Source organism: Mercurialis annua, linkage group LG6, assembly GCF_937616625.2.
Source record: "Mercurialis annua linkage group LG6, ddMerAnnu1.2, whole genome shotgun sequence".
NCBI classification, from domain to species: domain Eukaryota; kingdom Viridiplantae; phylum Streptophyta; class Magnoliopsida; order Malpighiales; family Euphorbiaceae; genus Mercurialis; species Mercurialis annua.
The window spans coordinates 39065211-39087501 of record NC_065575.1 but is presented as its reverse complement, the minus strand read 5'-3'; the positions used below and the strand labels follow the sequence as shown (position 1 = coordinate 39087501).

The following is a 22291-nucleotide window of genomic DNA, read 5'->3' as shown; positions in this document are numbered from 1 at the left end:
ATGAAAAGAATTGGTTTAAAAATGTGGCTGCTGGGATTCGAGCCCAGGTCTCTACGGCCACAACGTAGAATTCTTACCACTAAACTACAGCCACTTTTGACTACCGCCTCGATTATTCATATTAACAAAATATTTAGGTAAGGGTTTAAGCAACACACTCCTAGTCAAATACTTTTAAAGATAGTTTAAAAAAGGCTTAATTACTTAAAAAAATCCCACCTTGAAACATTTTTTCGTTTATGCCCTGATTTAGGAAAAAATTCATTTGTACTCTTTTTTTGATTTTTCGTTTTCAACTATACCCCAAAATTTTATTTTTTGACAATTTAATTAATTAAAGGATGAAAACATTAAAAATAATTAAATAGAAGGGTTATATCATCTTTTTTCAATTTAAAAAAATACAAATAAGTTAAAAAATGAAGGATTATTTTAAGCTTTTTTCTAAATAAAAAAGTTCAATTTAGTGCTTTAGGGTAGAGTTGAAAACGAAAAATTAAAAAAAAAGGTACAAATGAACTTTTTCCTAGGTCATGGTATAAACAAAAAAATATTACAAGGTGGGAGTTTTTTAAGTAATTAGGCCTTTAAAAAATATCAATGCTCTTAAAAGAGCTCACCTTTTAACCCATTTTCATTTGCAAATCTAACATTGTAAAATCGCTGATCACATTCAAATTCACACCTTTTATCAACTATAATATAAATTGGCACATAAGCAGCCATATCAGCAAATCGTTACAATTACCTTATAATCCATGATTACTCATGGGCTGATATGGAATTATTTTTAATTTTTTATAACTAAAAAATAAAATTAAAATTAAAAGAAATCTATATTTTCTTTGACGAGTAATTTTCATTAGAAAAAACGCTGGCGATTTCATAAATGGTGGCCATCATCGTCTTCTCTTTTTGTATTTTTTTACCGTTTATATTTTTCTTTCTTCTTCCTTCTCGAATAATCAAACTAATCCACCCGCATGTTCCCGTCTCTTTCTCCATTAACCCTAACTTTTCCCCTTTTTTAGATCCTTACTGATTCTCTGATTAGGTGGCAGGGCGGCCGGAGAGGTGTTCAGATGGAGTTTGCTCTATGAGTTTGGCATGGTCACAATCCAAAATCATGTACCGTAACCGGCACTAGAGAATGAGAATGTTGGCTTTAAAATCCGTAGCAAAGCTAAACATACATCATACAATACATACATCAATATCATAATGCTAACGCTTGGAGGCAATCAAAACTCCAACAATATAATATCATTAATGATCTTGGAGGCAATCAAAACTCCAACAATATAATATCATTAATGATAATCATCATATCAATGCTCAGTATCAACCCGAAACTCCAATACATACATATAAATCCAATCGGTCCATACAAGGACAACATACAATTAACATCAACATACATCGGACAACCCGAGTTACGTATAAAATACTACTATGATTATTACGGTCTAAATTTTAAAACATTCATACATATACATTTTTATAAAAACAACCTCCAAGAAGCAAGATTTGGAAATGATACAACAGTCACAATGATAAAACCTGAAAGTGGGGAAAACAACGGGAGTCGGATAATACTGAGTGAATTCATATCATTATATACAATTAATAAGTTAATATCCTTAAAGACATTTGAAAATATGGTTGACCGTTACGGATAACAATGGAACCCTAATCCACAATATATATAACATATAAAATCATAATACATATATAATCCAAGTGTTGTGCCAGTGCTAACCAGTCCCGACTATCAGACTATCACTCAATAACCTCGTGAGCCCCAAAAAGACGTATCTACCACTGGCTCCGAACCGATCCAATAAAATCATATCATAAACCTCGTCAACAATCATAACTGGTGTGCACACTGCTAAGAAATTTACTACTTGTTTATCCTATTTCTATATGACTACTTTGTGCATTTCTGGATCCTTGTATGTGACACTTTGAGACAGAGTCAGATCATCTTACCATGCAAAGTTATCCATTCTTCCAGCCACATTCATTTTTAATTTCTCACAAAAACAATGCCGGCCACAGATTTGAACCTCCCTAATTATGGAGTAACCCCGCTGTGTTCCTTCTTTTTGGCCAACTTTGCTTGTATAAGTTGGTCCAAAATGGGAGGCTCTGGAGGAATAGGATCAAGACAAAGTTCCGAAGCACCAACAATCACCTACAGCATAATCAAGCAAATTGTAGCCAAGAATTTATATCAGAACTACAAATGAACATCTTAAGCTCTGAATTTTTCAGAAACAAGTGCATAAATAAAAGAATCCAATCCCAGTACCCTTCCTACCCACCTTCCAGCCATAAAGAGGAAATTTATATAAAATAATACAAAATATAACCTCGAGTAGGACAAAAGTCAATTTCCCCAACTGAAGCTATTATTTCCTTTTTACCTCATCCAGTAGTAAATCAACCGCTGCTTTATCTTTACATACATCCTTAGAAGGAGCCCTTAAGAACTGAATATCCAATTGAATTTTCTGAAATCCATTCTGGTTGAAGGCCTGGAGTTGGACAAATTCTTGCAAACTTTTTAGGCAGAATTTTATTATAGCTTTTATGACAGATTCTTGCTAAACATAACAGACACATCCCATAGTTACTTTACTGCCATTGAAAACTGTTTCTATGCCACGTAACTTAAATTACATGTTTTCCACAGCTCATTCCCTATTTATTCAGTTATCATATGAGCTATGTCACTCCAAGGAACTTTTATAGCATTATTATCCTTTCTAAACACTTAATAAAAACCCTGGACCAAGTCACTTTTAATATGTAACTATTGAGGCAAATCTTCATCAAAATTGCAATAATCACCTGAGATATCATGCAGAAGGGGAGAAAATGAGCTTGCTGACATATTGCTTGACAACACACCACGAGCCTGAAAACACACCAAGATCAATCCAAAACCTGGTACCATTCTTGGAAATAACAAGGGAATTCTCTCATTTCAGATGGGGTAGCAAAGAGATGTGTAATAGATTGTCATCCAGCATAAAAGAACAAAGTATGACCTCCAGAGAGTAATCGGGAAGATAAGCCTCATGCAACACTTTATTCAACAGGAGCACCTCTCTCCAAATAGTTCCTGCATTTGGTAAAGCATTTCAATGAATAAGGTGGGAGGCTGTCAAATGAGAGAGTCGGAATAGTTCATTAATTGAAAATCAAGAGCTTCAGCTTTCAGAAAAGTTTGAGGAAAACAGTTTTCAGGACAATCAGAAAGCAGAAACTGAATTAACAATATTAACAGCGCCAAATTAATTCTTTGCCAGCTATATCTGCATATTAAACATATGTTTAATACTCTTATGAACATTCACCAGTCTTTTAAAGACTTACCTAAAAGCACATCCATCTGACACCATAATAACAACTTCTATATCTAACTATTTTTTGGAAGAGGAACTTTGATTTCATAGTTCAAACAAGAAAATAAGACTAACATACTTACTAGTAATGCATAATTAAATGCTAAGCAGCTAAAGCAACTTCTTGCTTGAGCAAAGACTATGAGGGTATCAGGGTAGAGATGCCCGATTAAACAACAATATTTGTGAAGTAAATATGCATACTAACATGATGCATGAAGAATTAAAAAAATAATTAATTGAGTCATTCTCCTTTTTGAAAACAATAATCAGGCCAAAAGAAATGCCCAAAAATTGCTTGGAAGTACTTTTTCCCAGCAATATGTCCTACAAGCCTCAGTGGTGGATATAGTCCACATTGTACAAGCAAGCAATGTAATCTTTTATCAGTAGAGAAAGTTCACGATGTTGTGGTTCTCTCCCAACAAAGAATATGAGGTATACAGAAACAATTTTAAAACTAGCAGGAGAAAAATTTAAAAACTGACGAACAAAATTAGACTATTATTTGGCATTAAATAGAACAGTTCCAAATCAAATTTCATTTTTAAAGCATTAGAAAAGTTAAGTTCTGATCTTACAACAGAAGACAAAAGGTCTCAGCAACTACCCCAAATACTTATCAAAAAAGAAAACGGAAGTAAAACCTTTGACAGACTGAAAAAACAAAAACTAAATTAAGCAGTTGACATGGTAACTGGCATTTACAGTGCACAACTTATAAATATCAAACATTACATGTTGAGAAATTCATAATACTTACGGAAAATATCCAGAAATTTCGCAACAGAAACCCGGTCCTTTATGTATTCTTCAGTGATTTCAAAGTGCCTAAAGAAACAGAGACAATAAATTGCATGAACAAACTGCTGTTATGGATTTTAAGTTCAACAAATTTCCAGCAGAGCAAGCAGGGGCGTAGCCACATGGTGGCTAAGAGGGGCATTTGCCCTCTTACTTTAAAAAAAATACTAATCTCTTAAGTATTTTTTTTTTAATGTGTCATGCTATTTAGATAATTATTACATATTGACCCCCTTAATTTGAATAAATTTTAAATTTTGTATATAATATGATTTTTTTTCTATTTTGCCCCCTTAATTTTGATTTCTGGCTACGCCCCTGAGAGCAAGGATATGAAAAGAAAAGCACGTACTTGAGAGCATTTAAAAACACTGAATATAGACGCTGACTTACTTGGTTATCATGTCTTGGCATAGTTTAATCCGTTGCTTCTCCAAATCAGGAAATATAACTCGATAACCTTTGATAGCCTCTGTGAACTCATAAATGGAAGCCTAATAATAATAAAAGATTACAATTAGAAAACATATAACGAACTAATCACACAGATAGACATGGTATGTGACGGAACCCAAACTGGAAAGCAAAAATCTATTTTCACCTTTATATTTGATCACACAAGGATAGATTCAATAGCTTTTAAATCTCCTAGAAAGGTGGTTGAGGTGGCATCTGCAGGAAAACCCTTATCAACCATCTCATCAAAGAGCTGTTTTGCTGCTGGTAGATCCTTGCGCTGTAGAAATCCCTGGATAATCACATTATAAGAGCGTCTATCTGGTAAGCAGCCATCTGATTCCATTTTTCTAAAGAGCACATAAGCTTCATCTAGCAACCCTCCTCTACAAAGGCCATCAAACAGAGTATTGTATATTTGAACATCAAGCTGCAACCCTTCTTTGGAAAGTCTAGAGAACAGTTGCTTTGCATCGTCAAGCTTCCCGGCTTTGGACATGCCTTTGATGAGAATAGTATAGACAATACAATCAGGCTTAATCATATTCCTTTGCATTTCATCAAATAGGGTCAATGCCATATCAAGATGCCCATGTTCACAAAAGCAATCTAGCAAAATTGAGTAAGTCAAAATATTTCGAGGAGCATCTATCTTCTCCGAAAACTGTAGGGCAGCCCAAGGGCCCTCCACTTGACAGACTCCTTGTATAAGAGAATTACAAGTAACTACATCGGCCATTAAACCATTACGATGCATTTCATCAAAAAGAAATTTTGCCTCATCTAACAATTGGCTCTTACAGTACAAATTAATTAAAATGTTGTAAGTATGAGCATTAGGTGTACAGCCTTTACTAACCATCTCATCAAACACATTTCTAGCTTGACTTATCTGGTTCTTCAAACAATATCCATTCATCAACGAACTGTAGGTGACAACATCCGGCTGTATCCCTCTCTTAATCATCGTTTCGACTATACCATGAGCCTCAGAAACCTTCCCTTCCTTACAATGTAAATCAACTAACGCACTGAAGGTAACCAAATTCGGTGTAATACCCAAATCCAGCATCTCGTTAAGTAAAGCTAAAGCTTCCTTCCACCGCGCTGCATTATAAAGACCATGAATCAAAGACGTATAAGTGACAACATTAGGCAAAATGCCCATCCCCTTCATTTCCGAAAAGAGGTCTAACGCCTCCGAAAAGCTTTTACGCTTACAAAGGCTGTCAATTATTGTACTATAAGCTACCACATTCACCCGACAACCCAATTCACGGAGAAAACTGACAGCCATTTCCGTCTTTCCATATTTACAAAGACCATTAACAACCGCACTATAGGTAAAATCATCAGGTTGATATCCCTTGGCAACAATATCATGAAACAGTTGAACTGCTTCATCAACTTTGCCCTGTCTAGAAAGGCCATTGATTAACGTATTAAACACAATAACATCAAGCCGAAACCCGAGTTTAACCAATTTTCCTAGCAGAGAGAATCCGAAATCGACACGATGTACATTGCAATAGCAATTAATTAAAATATTCAAAGTGTAAGCATCAAACTGAATTCCAACTAATTCCATCTCTTTCCCCAAAGAGATTACAGTCTCGAAACGTTTCGTTCTAACAAGTCGAGAGAATAAATTGTTAAATTCATGTACGGAAGGTAAGGGGTTCGTATTTAGCATGTTGTAAAAGCAAGCTAGGGCATCATCAGATGAAGGACTAACTTTGCTACTCGCCAAAGAACCAAAGCGCGCTAAAACTGCTGAGAGGGGCTTTGGATTTCTTCTCAGCATCATCATCATCTTCTGTATGTATAAAATTTACTTGTCGGCGGCGGCGGAGACGGCGGCGGAGGGGGTGGTTGTTTCTACATTCGTTAACTTAAACGTTGGTGGTTTTTGTAGGTCTGATTAGAAAGGAAATAAGAAAAAAAATCGGTGTTTGATTGTAATAGTTATGAATACAAATGCAGACAGCTGATTTTCATTACTAGGGCATGAGAAAAGATAAAATGCCGGTGGGTTCATACATATATATAGTATTATCTTTTACAATAGTGCTTAATTAATCTTTTTGAACTTTTATTAAATGAAAATTTTATGAATTTAGTTACTAAGTTTCCATAATTTGTATGATTCTACAAAATATCCGATCAATGTTTATATATTTTGCCGAGATAACTTATCAGATAGAGGTCAATTTATTGAAAAATTTCTAGATAGATCGAGTCTACTATGTTATCTATATATTAAGCCAGTTATGTTATAACATCGGTTAAAATGATAGTAATATTATAATTAATTTAGGCTTAATTTCTTAAAAAAACCCCACCTTGCACTTTTTTTCGTTTATACCCTAACCTTGTAAAAACACCATTTGTACCCAATTTTGGGTTTTTATGTTTCATCCCTACCCAAAAGCATTAAATTGTACTCTTTTCATTTAGAAAAGAGTTAAAACATACTTTTTTCTATTTTTAAAAATACAAATAAATCCTTAAACTTAAAAAATGATCAAATATATCCAAATAATTAATTAATTTTTTTAATTATATAAAATAATAAAAAAATTATTATTATTTTTAATTTTTTTGTTAGAAATATTTTTAAAAAAAATTAAAAAAAATTAAAAAAATAAACAAAAAATTCGGAATTATTTTTTTTAAAAAAATATTATTATTTTTAATTTTTTGAAGAAGATGTTATTTTTGTACTATTAATAACTTTAATATCTAATTAGTATATAAGTTAAAAATGAAGGATTGTTTTAAACTCTTTTCAAATGAAAAGAGTACAATTTAATGCTTTTGGGTAGAGATGAAACATAAAAATTTAAAATTGGGTACAAATGGTGTTTTTACAAGGTCAGGGTATAAACGAAAAAAAAATGCAAGGTGAGGGTTTTTTAAGGAATTAAGCCATAATTTATAATAAATATATTCAGATTTTAATGATGATATACAATTTTAATGTCATTTTAATGAAGTGTGATAACATAATCAACGTGTTAGACTCAGTTTACCTAAAATTTCTCCAATTTATGTGTTTATATATTCAATTTGGCATAAGCTGTAATTTTTTCTTTAAAAAAAAGTTTATCAGTCTCGGTTTAGAAATTGAACTTTTGGAAGAAACTAATAATTGCAGGTTCTCCAAAAAATACTTTTGGATAATAATTTCTTTTGGTTTATCCCCTTAAAATCCCCCCACCTTTTACCCCCAATTCATTTGCACCCTCACGTTGTAAAACCACCAAATATACCCAAATTACGACCTTTCACTTTCAATTGCACCCTCAAGCATTAAATTGACCTCTTTTTACTTGAAAAATGTTCAAATCAATACTTTAAATTTTAGCATATATTTTAAAATAGGACTTAATATTTTATTTAAAACAAAAATAAACCTATTTTTTCAAGTGAAAAGAGATTAATTTAATGCTTGAGGGTACAATTGAAAGTGAAAGGTCGTAATTTGGGTATATTTGGTGGTTTTGCAACGTGAGGGTGCAAACGAATTGGGGGTAAAAGGTGAGGGTTTTTTAAGGGGATAAGTCATTTCTTTTTGAACCGCTAAGCAAACAGGTAAAATCTAGCATCATTTTACCGCCCAGGTCTTGGTTGCCAAATAACAAACAAAAAAAGGAAAAAGAAAACTTGAATCATCTGACTAAAGCTGTTGTCTTTTACATGTTGTTTATCCAATCTATACAAAAAGTGTACAAGCTACTACATAATAACATCACCATATTTGAAGCATCAAAGCTTTACTTGCACAAGCAACTAGTACAGTAAAAAGCAAAAATGTAATAAATCAGTGCATGCTCTCTTCCGTGCAGGCATGCAATTGAAGTATATCGACAGTCATTCCACGGGCTTTCAAATAACGACTCTTATATTTCCACAACTCAGGGCACGGTAAAAACACGGAGGCTTTTTGGATTGAATTAGATCATCTTACCATGCAAAGTTAGCCATTCTTCCGGTAAATTATTCATTTAAAATTTCTCATATTAGCCATTCTTCCGGTAAATTATTCATTTAAAATTTCTCATAGGCTCGCAGTCCCTAATTATGGAGTTACCGCATTGTGTTCTTTCTTTTTGGCCAACTTTGCTTGTATTAGTTTATCCAAAATGGGAGGCTCTAGCGGAATAGGATCAAGACAACGTTCCGAAGCACCCACGATCACCTGCTCCATAAACAAGCAAATTATAGCCAAAAATTATCAGATATAGAAATGAACATCTTACCTCTGACTTCTTCAGAAACAAGTGCACAAATAAAAGAAGAGTACAACCCCAGTACCCTTTCTGCCATAGAGCGGCATTTTCATATAAAAGGAGACAAGTATAAGCTCAAGTAGGACAAAAGTTGAGCTATTATTTCCTTATTACCTCATCCAGTAAAAAATCAATGGCTGCTTCATCTTCACATAAATCCTTGGAAGGAGTCCTTAAGAACTGAATATCCAATTGAATTTGCTGAAATCCACTCCTGTTGAAGGTCTGGAGTCGGACAAATTCTTGCAAACTTTTCAGGCAAAGTTTTACTATAGTGGTTACGACAGATTCCTGCAAGTCATAGCAGACACAGCCCAAAGTTACTTCATTGCCGGTGTTGGCTGTTCCTATTTCAAGTAACTCAGTTCAACAACAATCATAGTTAATTACCTGTGTAAATTCAGTTTTAGTGAAAATCTCCACTTTTTGCTTGAACAATTTTGCTAGGTGGGTTTCTAAAAGCTGGCTCCTTGCTCTTTGTGTACTTGATCGACCCATTCTATCCTCCCTGAATGGATTGCTGCGTGAAGAAGCAGTGCTTCCATTACTTTCTGAGCGGCGATGCTTGCGAAGAACTCCTTGAGGTAAAATCTGCTTCACCTCAGTACCTATCAATTCCAACTGTTGAGAACGAAATCGTAGTTGGTCATTCCTTTTCACAATAAAGAGGAATGTATTCATGCAATGCACATTTTCAAAATTGTAATTATTCATTGATTTAAAATAGAATAGGCATCTTATTATCATTTTTGGTAACAGAAGACAGAAAGAACAACGGGTAACAGGAAAGAAAAAGAACAGTGAACTAACCTCTTGAAGAAATAAATCAACAAACATATGAACTTCTCTTGGCTCCTTGTGCTATATTCAACAAAAAGAACCTCAATAATATTATTAGACAAATTCAGTTCAAAATTTACCCTTTCTGAACATCATCTCAAATCTAAAAATACGAGCAGATGCATACTGACCTTGACCCAGTTTGGGGCTTCAAATCTTTTCCTCAGGAGAACTGATACTCTCTGAGTTCTCATTGTCATATACTGTATGAAAACATAAACAAAGAATTAGATTCTTTGGCATTCAGATATAGTTAACAAAAACGACACACCAACCAATATTGAAGCAATTATATGAAAATTTGATATTTGTGTCTCATCAGACAGAAAATATTACTGAAGTAGCCAATCCCTTGTTTTCTTTGACCAATTAACTTAAACTAACAGACGACCAACACAACCGTTAACAAATTTCAAACTAACCACAATCAAAGAATTGAATTTACATGGTAAACACTAAAAAGACAAAAATAAACACTAAAAAGACAAAAATAAATTGTGTTCAATGGAAACATATTTCTTCCCTGATAATATCTTAAGAGACAATGTACAAACAGAGATGCACTATCCTAAGAAGAGCTGTTTTTTCTTTTGGACTTGCTCGAGAAAATAGAAAGAATGCACTAAACCTAAAATCTTGTTTACTTGTACAAACTAATGAAAAATTAGAAATGCCATCCTTGACATTGCTAAGAACACCATGTCTGATGAGGCAATGACTCCTACTACCAACATCCATCAAAAACCTGAATGTTCAATTCAGTAGAATACATTTCAGCCACCAAACCACAACTCTATCTGTGAAGTCATGGCACAATAAAACAAGGTGTTCTGAGTAAAATTCCATCCATGGGAAGCTTCTATAAACAGTCATAGAAAGTAACTGGTTGCAAACAAACGGATCTATCAGACCAACAACAACATAAAGTCTTTCAAAATAATAGCCACAAAAGCTACATATAACTGAATGAAGTTACCAAACTATTTGGGAAAATTTTAAAAATTGTGTAGAGAAATTTTAACTCATAAAGTAGGAAGAGAAACATACATGATGAAGAAATTTTTCACCAGCTGACCGAAAGATTCGACAAAATTCACCAGGAACAAAAGCCGGCCCATTTTCATAAGCTCGACCACCACCACCAGAAAAAGAAGAACCTATTTCCTGGCAATTAGAATATAGCTTTAAGTTAAGCACCAGAGTACATGAAGAATATGGTAACTATGATATTTTACTGTGCCATAAAAGCAAGTTGACATAATCTATTTTATGGCTCCTTGCCTCAGTTATTCTTGGAATGGCAGTTTGTTCAACAAAAACAGAAAGTTGAGCCAGCACCAGGACAAGACCAGCAGGCACTTTGTCAGCAGGCATTCCTACGGTCAGAGATTGATCTTGACTAAATGATTTATTTCTCCCTGAAAGTAAGAGGAAACGCTTATGCAAAGACCTGAAGAAGTCCTGAAATCCTTCTTGAACCCAATCAATAATTAAGTCTCTCATTTTAAGAAGTAACCCTAAGCTGTCATCAAGAAGTACGCGAAATTCCTGGAATCAATAAGCCAAATTATCATAACCAAAGAAGCTGGATAATCATGTGCAAATGAACATTAAGCATAGCAGTTAAGCTTGATGAAAGGTCAAAAGTGCAAGCGTTAAACATTAAATACAGAATGCAGCAAAACAGCAAGAGGGAAAGAGAGGGGGGGTGCTTGCCGCCATAGTTCAGAAACAAACTCTTTTACATATAGCCTAGACAGCTAAACAAATAGCACAAGCAGCAATAGGATACAAGTAGAAAGATATCAAACATGGCCTAATATGTACACATTTTATAGCAAAAGCAAAAAAAACTGCTATTTTCAGTATGCAGTGTCCAATAAATTACCATTAAGACATCCATGCTTCCCTTAAGCACTGCATTTTTGCTGGCCTCCAGGGCAATATGCAATGGATCCTCTTCTGCTCCCTCTTTTTGTTTGGTATCGGCACTAAGAGTGAGGGAATCTGCAGTTTGACCAGGATTCAACTTAGACCATCTAGTCTATCAGTCTAATGACAAAGGATAATAGATAAGTTAACATCAGTTTTTAAAACTAAAAAACTTTTTCCCTCAGCCCATTCTTTATTTATTCAGTTATCATATGAGCTTATTTCCCTCCAAGCAGCGTTATTATCCTTTCTAAACACTCAACAAGACCATGGACCAAGTTCCTTTGTCATTTCTAATATGTAACTATAGAGGCAAATCTTCATCAAAATTGCAATAATCACCTGAGATATCACGCAGAAGACGAGAAAATGAGCTTGCGACATATTGCTTGACAACGCCACGGGCGGCCTGAAAACACACCAAGATCAATCCAAAACCAACTGCCATTCTTGTGCATAACAAGGGAATTCTCTCATTTCAGATGGGGGAGGAAAGAGTTGCAATATTAAATTGTCATCCAGCATAAAAGAAACAAAGTATGACCTCCAAAGAGTAATCGGGAAGATAAGCCTCGTGCAACACTTCATCCAACAGGAGCACATCTCTCCATATAGTTCCTGCATTTGGTAAAGCATATCAATGAATAAGGTAGGAAGCTGTCAAATGAGAGAGTCTGAATAGTTCATTAACTGAAAATCAAGAGCTTCAGCTTTCAGTTAAGTTGTAGGAAAAACATTTGCAGGACAATCAAACAAAAATTGAATTGACATTTGACAGCATTAACAGCACCAAGCTAATTCTTTGCCAATTATATCTGCATACTAAACATATGTTTAATACTAGTATGAGCATCCACTGGTCTTGGTAAAGACTTACCTAAAAGCACGTCCATCTGACACCATAATAACAACTTCTATATCTAACTATTTTTTGGAAGAGGAACTTTGATTTCATAGTTCAAACAAAAGAATAAGACTAACATACTAAGTAGAATCGCTGAAACAGCGTAATGCATAAATAAATGCTAAGCATCTAAAGCAACTTCTTGCTTGAGCAAAGACTAAGAGGGTGGAGATGTCCAATTAAACAGCAATATTGTGAAGTAAATATACATACTAACATGATGCATGAAGACTTAAAAAACAAACTAATTGAACAAATTCTCCTATTTGAAAACCATAAACAGGCCAAAAGAAATGCCCAAAAATGGTTTGGAAGTACTTTTTCCCAGAAATAAATTCGGCAAACCTCAGTGGTGATATAGTTCACATTGTACAAGCAAGCAATGGAATCTTTTAGCAGTAAAGAAAGTTCCTGATGTTGTGGTTCTCTCCTAACAAAGAATATGAGGTATACAGAAATTATTTTAAAACTAGTAGGAGAAAAATAAAAAACTGAGAACAAAATTAGACTATTCTCTGGCATAGAATTGAACAGTACCAAATAAGATTTAAATTTTTAAATATTAGAAAAGTTGAGTTCTGATCTTACAACAGAAGGCAAAAGGTCGCAGAAACTACCCCAAATGATTCAAAAAAATAAAATGAATGAAAGTAAAACCTTTGACAGACTGAAAGATGAAAACTAAATTAAGCAGTTGACATGGTAACTCATAACTGGCATTTACAATGCAAAACTTATAAATATCAAACATTACTCGTTGAGAAATTCATAATACTTACGGAAAACATCCAGAAATTTCGCAACGGAAATCCGGCCCTTTATGTATTCTTCAATGATTTCAAAGTGCCTAAAGAAAAAGAATCAATAAGTTGCACGAGCAAACTGCTATTTTGGATTTTGAGTTCAACAAAATTCCAGCAGAGGAAGGATATGAAAAGAAAAGTACGTACTAGAGAGCATTTAAATACACTAAATGCAGACACTGACTTACTTGGTAATCAAGTCTTGGGATAGTTTAATCAGTTGCTTCTCCAAATCAGGAAATATGACTCGATAAGCTTTGATAGCCTCTGTGAACTCATGGACGGAAGCCTAATATTAAAAAAAGATTACAATTAAAAAACAAATAACAAACTAATCACACAGGTAAACATGGTATGTGATGGCAGAGAGTTGTCACAAACCCAAACTAAAAAGCAAAAATCCTGTTTTCCACTTACATGCTTTGTACTAGCATAATTTGAAGAATCATTAGAATCCTCCAACACATTGGGTATGTCTCCAGTCTTAAGCTCAAGGTCCTGAAGAGATTGTTCTAACTTTTCAAACAATTGAGCCTTTAAGCTGTCCACCTGCCAGAAGCATGGGCTATTAGTCATCAGCCACACACCAATATCTCAAAATAATTGCATGACGATATGAAAGATAAAATTTGCATGAATTAGAAGAACCAGACTGTGAAAAATGAAATTTACAAGTAATTCTCCAAATTGTACAGAGTCCCACCCCACTATCTTTCATAAGCTATACATGCTAGCCAAATAAAAGAAAACCATGCGTAAATCAGAAAATGTGCACACCGGAAAATTTAACTGCTTAAGAAGCACTGCCGCCTCAGCCCTTGCTTGTATAGATTCATTATCTGAGAACAATTTTCCCTGAAAGTAAAATCCACAAAGCAATGTGTGCATCAGCAAAACACAACCTTTGTATAGTAATAATGACATGCATCATCAGATCAACAAGGAAATCATTTACATCCCTGTTAGTTAATTAAGATTTTTAGAAGTTATGACCAAGAGTTCAGCATCCTGACTAACTATAAAAGAGTACCTGCAAACTTTTAGTAACTGTGGACATAGCTTCTTCAGATGCTCGCTTACAGTCCTCGAATGATGAATCTCCATATGCCTAGTAAAGATAAAATGCAAAGAGTTAAAATATTTATGGTAGATGCATCGTGGAAGCAAAAATATTAAGGCTACAAAAGCAACAAATGAAGAAAAAATTGCTTCTTAAAGCCTCTGAAGGAACAGTTTGGGAATCAATACCTTAAAAATTGGCATTGCTCCAGTATAGAACCTCACTGCATCAGCATATGCTTCGGATTTAATACATTTCCCTAGTCTTGCTGGTAGATCATATATGAACTGCTCTTTCCAAAACAAAAATTCCACGTGATTTATCAATTTCCAAAACCTATTTAAAAAAATTTGGGAATGACAGATTGATAACTGCAAGTTAAAGGTTGGGTAAAATACACCGAGAGAACACATGCATATAAATTCAATCAATAACTCTCCAAAATCAGTACAAGCACAAGTAGCAAACATCATATTCTGATTCATCAAGAGATAAAGGTCAAATCTAATTCGAAACTCGGACTTTTCTCAAGCAAATTAGTATCAAGTTCAAGGGAACCATGTGCAACCGGAATAGAGATAAATCTCAAAACATTTATGATACATCTGGAAACATACCTGAACTTTACGAAGAAGGTTACGAGTGCGATGCAATTTCTCTATATGTTCTCTCTTTTCAAAAAGATTAGAGTTTACACCATCACTTCTTGACTGCACCGACATAATCTGCGATATTTTGTAAGAGCCTTAAGAATGCCATTCTTAACCAGTCCCATTTCTCACAGAAACACATATATAAAAAAATCAAAGTTTCAATTCAACAATTATCAAGAGTAAACTATATACTTTCTCAAGAAGCTGCTCCATATTTGTCTCCATGCCTACAATATTATTCTTCATCCTGATATATTAATCAAAATCACATTAAAAACACGGCGTAACGTCCCTATTAAAGAAACAAGAGCTGAAAATTATAAATAAAGTACCTCTTGATAGTGTCAGTTGCACTGATGAACTTGTTATAATTTTCATAAACTAACATTTGCAAATCAGTGTCCAGATTCTTTATCTCAGCTGCCATTTCAACATGCTTATGTAAAAGCCCTTCCAAATTCGATTTTTGCAGCTGCAATTTAAATACTAATTAAACTACCTGCTATTAACACTAATAACTTTAAATTCCATTAAAACAGTGATGAAAAGGCTTTAGACTGTACCAGAAGATTCATGTACTGCTCGGCATCGAATGCGGCTGTATTAATAGCATCTAACGAAGCGAATTTCGAAGAATTGGAGGATAAAATGGCAGGATCCGGAGAATAAAAGCTTGATAATAGATCTCTCATTCTCTTCGCTTTATCATCCATTGGCGCATCGTCTACCGCCATTTTGAACTTGATCTCTAATTAACAGCTCGTTAGAGCAAATTGATTGTCTAGAACGAAGATTTGGCGCGTACTGAATTAGATTTTTCAAAGCATTATTATGGATTGCCACCGGAAACCGGCAGGTCCAGCACGAAGTAGACTGAGAAACCGGTGCCAATTTTTCAGCGAATGATACTCTACTATTACCGTGACCGGACCACCGTTTTGATCAGATCAACAGCCAGGTACGTTAGAGTTTGTGAATTGAGGTTGGGCTGGTAATGGCTGGCTAAGCCCAGCCTTCCATAGATCCGACCCGATTTCTGTATATAGGAATGAAGGATCATTTTAACCCCCAATGTTGGCACGAAATATTAAAAAAGTCAAAACTATGAGAAAGGTACACAACCCCCCCACAAATATGTCATATCTATACAGTCGACCCTCTAATAGTTAATATTCTATAAATTAATAATTCTAATAATTAATAGAAAATTGAGAGAACCGACTTCGTTCCACGTCGGATAATTAATAATTCTATTATTTAATAATTAATAAAATTTAAAATATATTCTACATGAATATTAATTATTAGAGAGATTTTTTAAAGAAATATATAACAATTGATGATCTATTTGAGGCAATACTAACCTTAATTCATAAAGTGAAAGTTAAAATATCATCAAATTATGACGTTTTTATTCTTTTGAGAAATTTTTAAAGAAGTTATTAGATAAACAAATTAAAGTAAGTAAAATATCTCTAGTATAAAAAAATATTAAAAAATATTTTACTTTATGAATACAACTTCTTAATAATTATATTTTTAGTTTCATATCAATTGATATTTCTTAAATTGAATATAAAATTATTTCTTTTAAATTGAGTGATTGTAAAGTGTATTTAGTTAAGTTTTTTTATAATATAATATTAATATTAGGTCTATTAATGTAGATGCTTTAAAATATTTTTTATATAAATTCAATAAATTAATAATTCTAATAATTAATAATTTTTTGATCCACCATGTATATTAATTATCAGAGGGTCGACTGTATAATTAAACATATTTTATATTCTATTTTTCACATCTTCTTTTCCGTTTCAACCGTCACTATCTCCAGAAGCAGACCTAGAAAGAATTTATGGTAGGCAATTGACTGCCTTATTATTTTGAAACTTTGAAAAAATATGAATATATATGTTGGTAGTATAGTTTTTCGACCTTAAAATTTATAGCACTGACCACCTTAAAAAAGTTATATTGTTCATTTTATAAATTTTCGATACAATTTGTGCACCTTATAAAAAAAATTGATCCGCCATTGATTGTCTCCGATCAAAATGATCGTTGAACCGCTGCCACCTGAAATGGACGTCGCCAGAGTGGAGGTTGAAGAAAATATAGGTTTTTGGTAAAAATTCAGTAAGATTGCTAAGTTTTAATCTTTAAATAAAAATGACATATGGACTTTAAAAATTACGAGGATATAATTAAAATTTAAACAATATCAAATATCAATTTATATAATGAAAAAAATGTCAAAGACTATTATGTATTTTTTTCTATACAAATTGGAAAGTGTGTTACACTTTCTGGATGATGGAGGGGGGGACACGGATTTGCTAAATTCACAGTAAAATGATTTGGTTTCGTTCATTTTAACGTTTTTAATATTTTGTGCTTAGTTGAGGGAATAAAATGATTTGTTCATATATACAGAAATAAATTTTAGCTAAACTCGTTTTGAAGTCTTTAAATTGTACGAATTTTGATTATTTGCTCTTTCATCTTTAATTTTGTCTTCTATAGTCTTTAAAGTTTTAGTTTTTGATCAATTAGTCCACTTAAATAAAAAAAGAAGGAAATTAAACTTCCAATTATACAAATTCATGCTAATTATGCGCAACACAAAAGCAACTGGAAAAGAAGAAAATCAAACTAATATCTCAAAAAAAAAAATAGCAAGTTGGCATTGTTTAAAAACAGCAACTAATAAAATCCCTTTTCTTCACAAATTTGGCACCTGATGGCTGCCATGGGCGATTAAAGCAAAGAAATAACCAATAAGAACGAGGTTTTATTGTCCTGGTTAAGACATAAGACCCAGTAAAAGCATCATTAAGGCATATTCCTCTAATTATATGATTTAAAATTTTATCTTAAATTAAAGGTGTGCGATTAAAGCAAACAGCTGGCGTCACTCTGCACGTTATAAATTTGCACCGACGCCACTAATTTGTAACAAATAGCCATTTAAGAAAATAATTATAATTATAAATCTCAATCTTTTATTTTTCTTCTAATTTTTTAATTCCCACCTAACCAGTGCATTCCAGCCTATCTTTCCTTATAAAAAACCCTTATCCTCCCACTTTTTAACCTTCTTTCGTTTCGTTTTGTATCTTATCTACAACAAAAAACGTTTCTTCTCCTCTCTGCGTTTCTTTCGCGTTTCGGATTTTGTTTATTTGCTTCATCGCCGTCAGGCTTCATAGTTCTAAGTTCTTGATTCAGATCTTACGATCTCTTCCTCTTGTTCGTAGATCTCAATTCGCTTTCTTGTTCTCTAATCCGAAAAAAATTAGGGTTTATAAGGAAAACTAGAAAAAAAACCCAATGATTTTAGATTTTCTATGAATTTCGCAATCCTCATTCGTCGAGTTCGAATTCTTCATTCTTTTTCAGTTGTATATCTCTACTGGTTTTACGTGTTTTCATGAAGTGATTTAATTTATCATTGTTCAAATTTTTTATTTGACTTTTTAATTATAATCTAACTCATCCAAAACCCCAATTTGATTAAACCCTAATTTTAGCAGAATTTCGTTGGTAGTATTTAATTAGCTAGTTTTAAGCAATGCAAAGACAGGCATCGACGAGCTCGGGATCTGATGGTGATCCGCGTTATGCCAATGTGGATGAGCGAAAAAGGAAGAGAATGATATCGAATCGCGAATCGGCAAGGCGGTCGAGGCAGAGGAAGCAGAAGCAAATGGAGGATCTAATTAATGAAGCGGCTCTGCTGCAGAATGAGAACAGTAAATTAAGGCAGAGTGCTGACGTCAGCAGCCAACGCTACGCGGAGGTGAAATCGGCCAACGATGTTTTGAAAGCCCAGGCTAATGAACTGACCGATAGGCTGCGGTCTTTGAACTCGGTGCTGCAGCTCGTGGAGGATTATAGCGGCTTTGCGGTGGACATTCCTGAGATACCTGATCCTTTGTTGAGGCCGTGGCAACTGCCTTGCTCTGTGCAGCCAATCATGGCGGCTGCTGATTTGTTTGAGTATTGATTCTGGTGGTTGTTTGTTGGTATGAGACTTTATTAAATTAGGGTTAGATTATGTGTTTGTGTGTTTTTGGTCGAGTGTTGTTGTGATTGGAGTTGTGTCTGTGTCTTGTGCATAGTTCAGCTTCTGTTTCTAGTCATGGTTTTAATTTAGATGTGTAATTGTTATTCCATCCAATGTTATATTGGATATAATTATAATTATCTTTCTATTTATGAACAATTTTTCTGTTGTGGATTATTGGAACATGGGTTGCTTGGCAAAATTACGAATTGCATGAGATTATGTAGGGATTTGCATAAAATTTGCAGGCAAACTATTCAACTTCAATATCATTATGGTTGGTCATATTTGGCATACTTATTTTGGATAGATTCAGGCTCTAGATGGATAACTTTATGGTCCAATTTTGAGCTTATTCTTGATAGTATTTCTATCAGATAGGGTTTAAGGTGTTTCCAGTTTTCTTTAAAATAGAAAATTGAGGCTTATCACGGAGTCCTGGTTCAACTGAAGTTTCCTGGAAAGTGTAAACTGAGACAGATTGCTATGTATTAAGATATCCAAGAACACAATTTTGACTATAAGATTGTATAGTTTAATTTGACTCCTGTTGTGATTATCTATAAATTATAATTATTTCGTTTTCCAATATTTTAAGAAGCTTCCGAGTTGAAATTGTATTCTCCACTGATTGTGGAATTCACCTTGTCTTCTGAAAACTATTCTGAACTTCTACTAATTAGTACTTGTTCAATAGAAAACTTTCTAAACTTATAATGAAAATTCAATAGAAAAGGCTATCCAGATAGAATCTTATCCCTATTGGAGTTATTTTACAAGTTATTTGAATTCTTCCCGATATATTTGTGCAAATTATATTTTCTTTCGAGAAACAAGCAAAACTGCAAGTATTTCAAAATTATATCTTCTTATGTCTGAATATTCTAGCTTATTTTGAAATCATATCTTCTTATGTCTGAATATTCTAGCTTATTTCAGAATCATATCTTATGTCTGAATTCTAGCTTTACTTGAACAAGTATCTAACAAAATAAAATCTATTTATGTCTGAATATTTTAGTTTTACTTAAAACACATATTATCTAACAAAAAAACATTTCAACCGAAACAATAACTGTAACCGAGAAAAAGTATATACTGATAAGAGATAATTATCAATTTATCTTGAGAGATGGTATGGTATATATGTATCTGCTGATAACACCATGATATATAAATAATCCACCATAATCAAATTACGGATCCAAATTCAAACATGAAACACACAATTAATTAATAACTAAGAAACTAAAGAAAAGCAGTAATTCAATACTTCAATTTCAATCCTCGTAAGTACGACACTCATCAGTCTCAGGATTGTCTTTGCAGTACTTCTCCAAAGGGTCACTGTTCTCCTTAGCCTTGTCTCTCGCATGGCTCGCAGCTGCACTCAGTTCTTCCACAGTATCCCACGCTGCTACGCATTCTCCGCTAACTGGGTCATCTCCGCAAGTTTCCTGAGCGTTTTTGATGCTCTCTTCCACCTTTTCAGATATACTATCGGGCGCTGCTCTAACGACTAGCGGTTTGATTTGCATCCGCTGAGAAAATCCCATTTGGTAGCTTGCTCTCTTCCATGGACTGTTGTTTAACTTGAAGATTGGTTGAGCCTTTGGTGCATCTGTAGCCTTGGCTAATAAGACTGATCTTGTTGGAGTTGAGAGGTTCAGGCTTGTAAGAGTTGCCATTGCAGTGTCTGGTTCTGTAATGGGTGATAGTGGTGCTAATATGGGGGATTGGTTTATTATTGGAATTTGTAAGGATTTTTGTACACTGATTTCTTATCGTTTGTTGACCAATTGTATGCTTCCACGTTTGAGTTTGTTGAGATATTTTTTATAAAGGAAAAAAAGAAAATGTAAGATAATAAGTTAGGACAAGTTGAAGGGTATGTGTTAGAAAGAAAATGATGATTTTGATTTTGGAATGGACTTCACTGATATTTTGCATATACTATTTAGGCTCGTAATAATTTTTCTAGGCTTATAAATTCTGAAGTATGTACATTTTTGTAATTTAATCACATTTATAAAAATTAAATAAATATATACACCAGTTATCGCTTCTTGATAAATTGATATATCAAAAATTCATTAAAATTGACGATGTAAAAACTAAAATGGGCCATGCTATTCGCATATAAAAACGCATAATTTTAAAAGTTCAGCTTCTATATTGATTATGAATTTCTCAAGAAATAATAGTTGATGTCTATGTATATAACTTTTATAAGACATGATTAAATTTTAAAAATATGTACAATTTGTAAATATATATAAATAACTAAAAAAAAATATAGAACTGTTAGTATTAGTCAGCCAAATGAAATTTTAAAAATCTTTCGTTGAAGTCAAGATACAGATATAAACCTCTAATTTAGTTCTAGCCAAGCAAGGGAATGATATTATCATATTACCACAAATTGAATTATAATATCAGATGCGTGTTTGAGTTGTTGTTGTTGGGTACTTAGTAGTGCCAGTGGTGTGGTTATCACTTGTCAGTCAGTTTGGTTTGTTTGTCGAATTTTTTTTTTTTTTACTTAATTAAACCGTAATCAAAATATGTACAAACCGATTTATAATTAAATTGATATGTATGGTTAAAAAAAATAAAATAAAATTGATATGTTTGATTCAGTTGATTATTCAAATAAATCAAATAATCAAATATATTAATATTAATTATTAAGGAAATATTAATAATATAGTAATAATTATGATATTAAATGCTCGTTAGTCATTACATACAAATCAATGGGTTAATTTTTTTAGAAATTTACAAAAATAACTCTATATATATAATTGGTTTGATGGTCAATCCAAAAATTTCAAATTAAAATCAAAACAAACTGAATTAGTTAAGCCTTCTCATAATTTTTAATCATAATAACAAATCAAATTTTCACTTTTTATTTAAAAATGGCTAAGAACATAAGAAGAAAATAAATATTTAAATTATTCTTATTGTTCCCTACCTTCCTCTTTATTTGATGTTTTAGGTTCATTTTTTTTTTAAATTTCAATTACAATTGCATTTTATCTAATATATCATATCTTTATTTA

The 22291-nt window shown here is 33.1% G+C and overlaps 4 protein-coding genes and 1 non-coding gene across 11 annotated transcripts; 1 reads left to right on the top strand and 4 right to left on the bottom strand.

Moving 5' to 3' along the window:
• Positions 1-22: 22 nt before the first annotated feature.
• On the bottom strand, positions 23-94 carry TRNAH-GUG (transfer RNA histidin (anticodon GUG)). Its single transcript has one exon. It is a non-coding gene; the product is annotated as a tRNA-His (tRNA).
• Positions 95-1590: 1496 nt separating this feature from the next.
• LOC126687138 (pentatricopeptide repeat-containing protein At1g62930, chloroplastic-like) lies at positions 1591-6724 on the bottom strand. Of its 7 annotated transcripts, XM_056106214.1 has the most exons (7): positions 4819-6724; positions 4611-4711; positions 4177-4244; positions 3057-3130; positions 2857-2923; positions 2430-2540; positions 1591-2197 (listed from the first exon to the last, which is right to left on the bottom strand). In XM_056106214.1, the coding sequence occupies exon 1, from the start codon at positions 6484-6486 to the stop codon at positions 4831-4833; it is 1656 nt and encodes a 551-aa protein (XP_055962189.1). In that variant the 5' UTR covers positions 6487-6724; the 3' UTR covers positions 1591-2197; positions 2430-2540; positions 2857-2923; positions 3057-3130; positions 4177-4244; positions 4611-4711; positions 4819-4830. The 7 variants fall into 7 exon arrangements, with proteins under 7 accessions (XP_055962189.1, XP_055962185.1, XP_055962186.1 ...); XM_056106210.1 differs by having other exon boundaries at positions 2857-3130; XM_056106211.1 differs by having other exon boundaries at positions 2430-2952.
• A 1603-nt stretch (positions 6725-8327) lies between these two features.
• On the bottom strand, positions 8328-16166 carry LOC126687135 (vacuolar protein sorting-associated protein 51 homolog). Its single transcript, XM_050381540.2, has 20 exons — positions 15721-16166; positions 15490-15629; positions 15350-15404; positions 15122-15229; positions 14693-14791; positions 14475-14552; positions 14222-14299; positions 13862-13993; positions 13633-13733; positions 13421-13488; positions 12282-12355; positions 12080-12146; positions 11694-11812; positions 11087-11353; positions 10853-10969; positions 9937-10008; positions 9776-9826; positions 9356-9586; positions 9080-9256; positions 8328-8874 (listed from the first exon to the last, which is right to left on the bottom strand). The coding sequence occupies exons 1-20, from the start codon at positions 15889-15891 to the stop codon at positions 8755-8757; spliced, it is 2325 nt and encodes a 774-aa protein (XP_050237497.1). The 5' UTR covers positions 15892-16166; the 3' UTR covers positions 8328-8754.
• Positions 16167-18245: 2079 nt separating this feature from the next.
• Positions 18246-19385, top strand: LOC126654055 (bZIP transcription factor 53). Its single transcript, XM_050348098.2, has one exon. It carries the CDS (start codon positions 18732-18734, stop codon positions 19164-19166), a length of 435 nt encoding a protein of 144 aa, XP_050204055.1. The 5' UTR covers positions 18246-18731; the 3' UTR covers positions 19167-19385.
• Positions 19386-20322: 937 nt separating this feature from the next.
• On the bottom strand, positions 20323-20957 carry LOC126653561 (calvin cycle protein CP12-1, chloroplastic). The gene has a single exon (XM_050347477.2). It carries the CDS (start codon positions 20912-20914, stop codon positions 20507-20509), a length of 408 nt encoding a protein of 135 aa, XP_050203434.1. The 5' UTR covers positions 20915-20957; the 3' UTR covers positions 20323-20506.
• Between the last annotated feature and the right edge of the window lie 1334 nt (positions 20958-22291).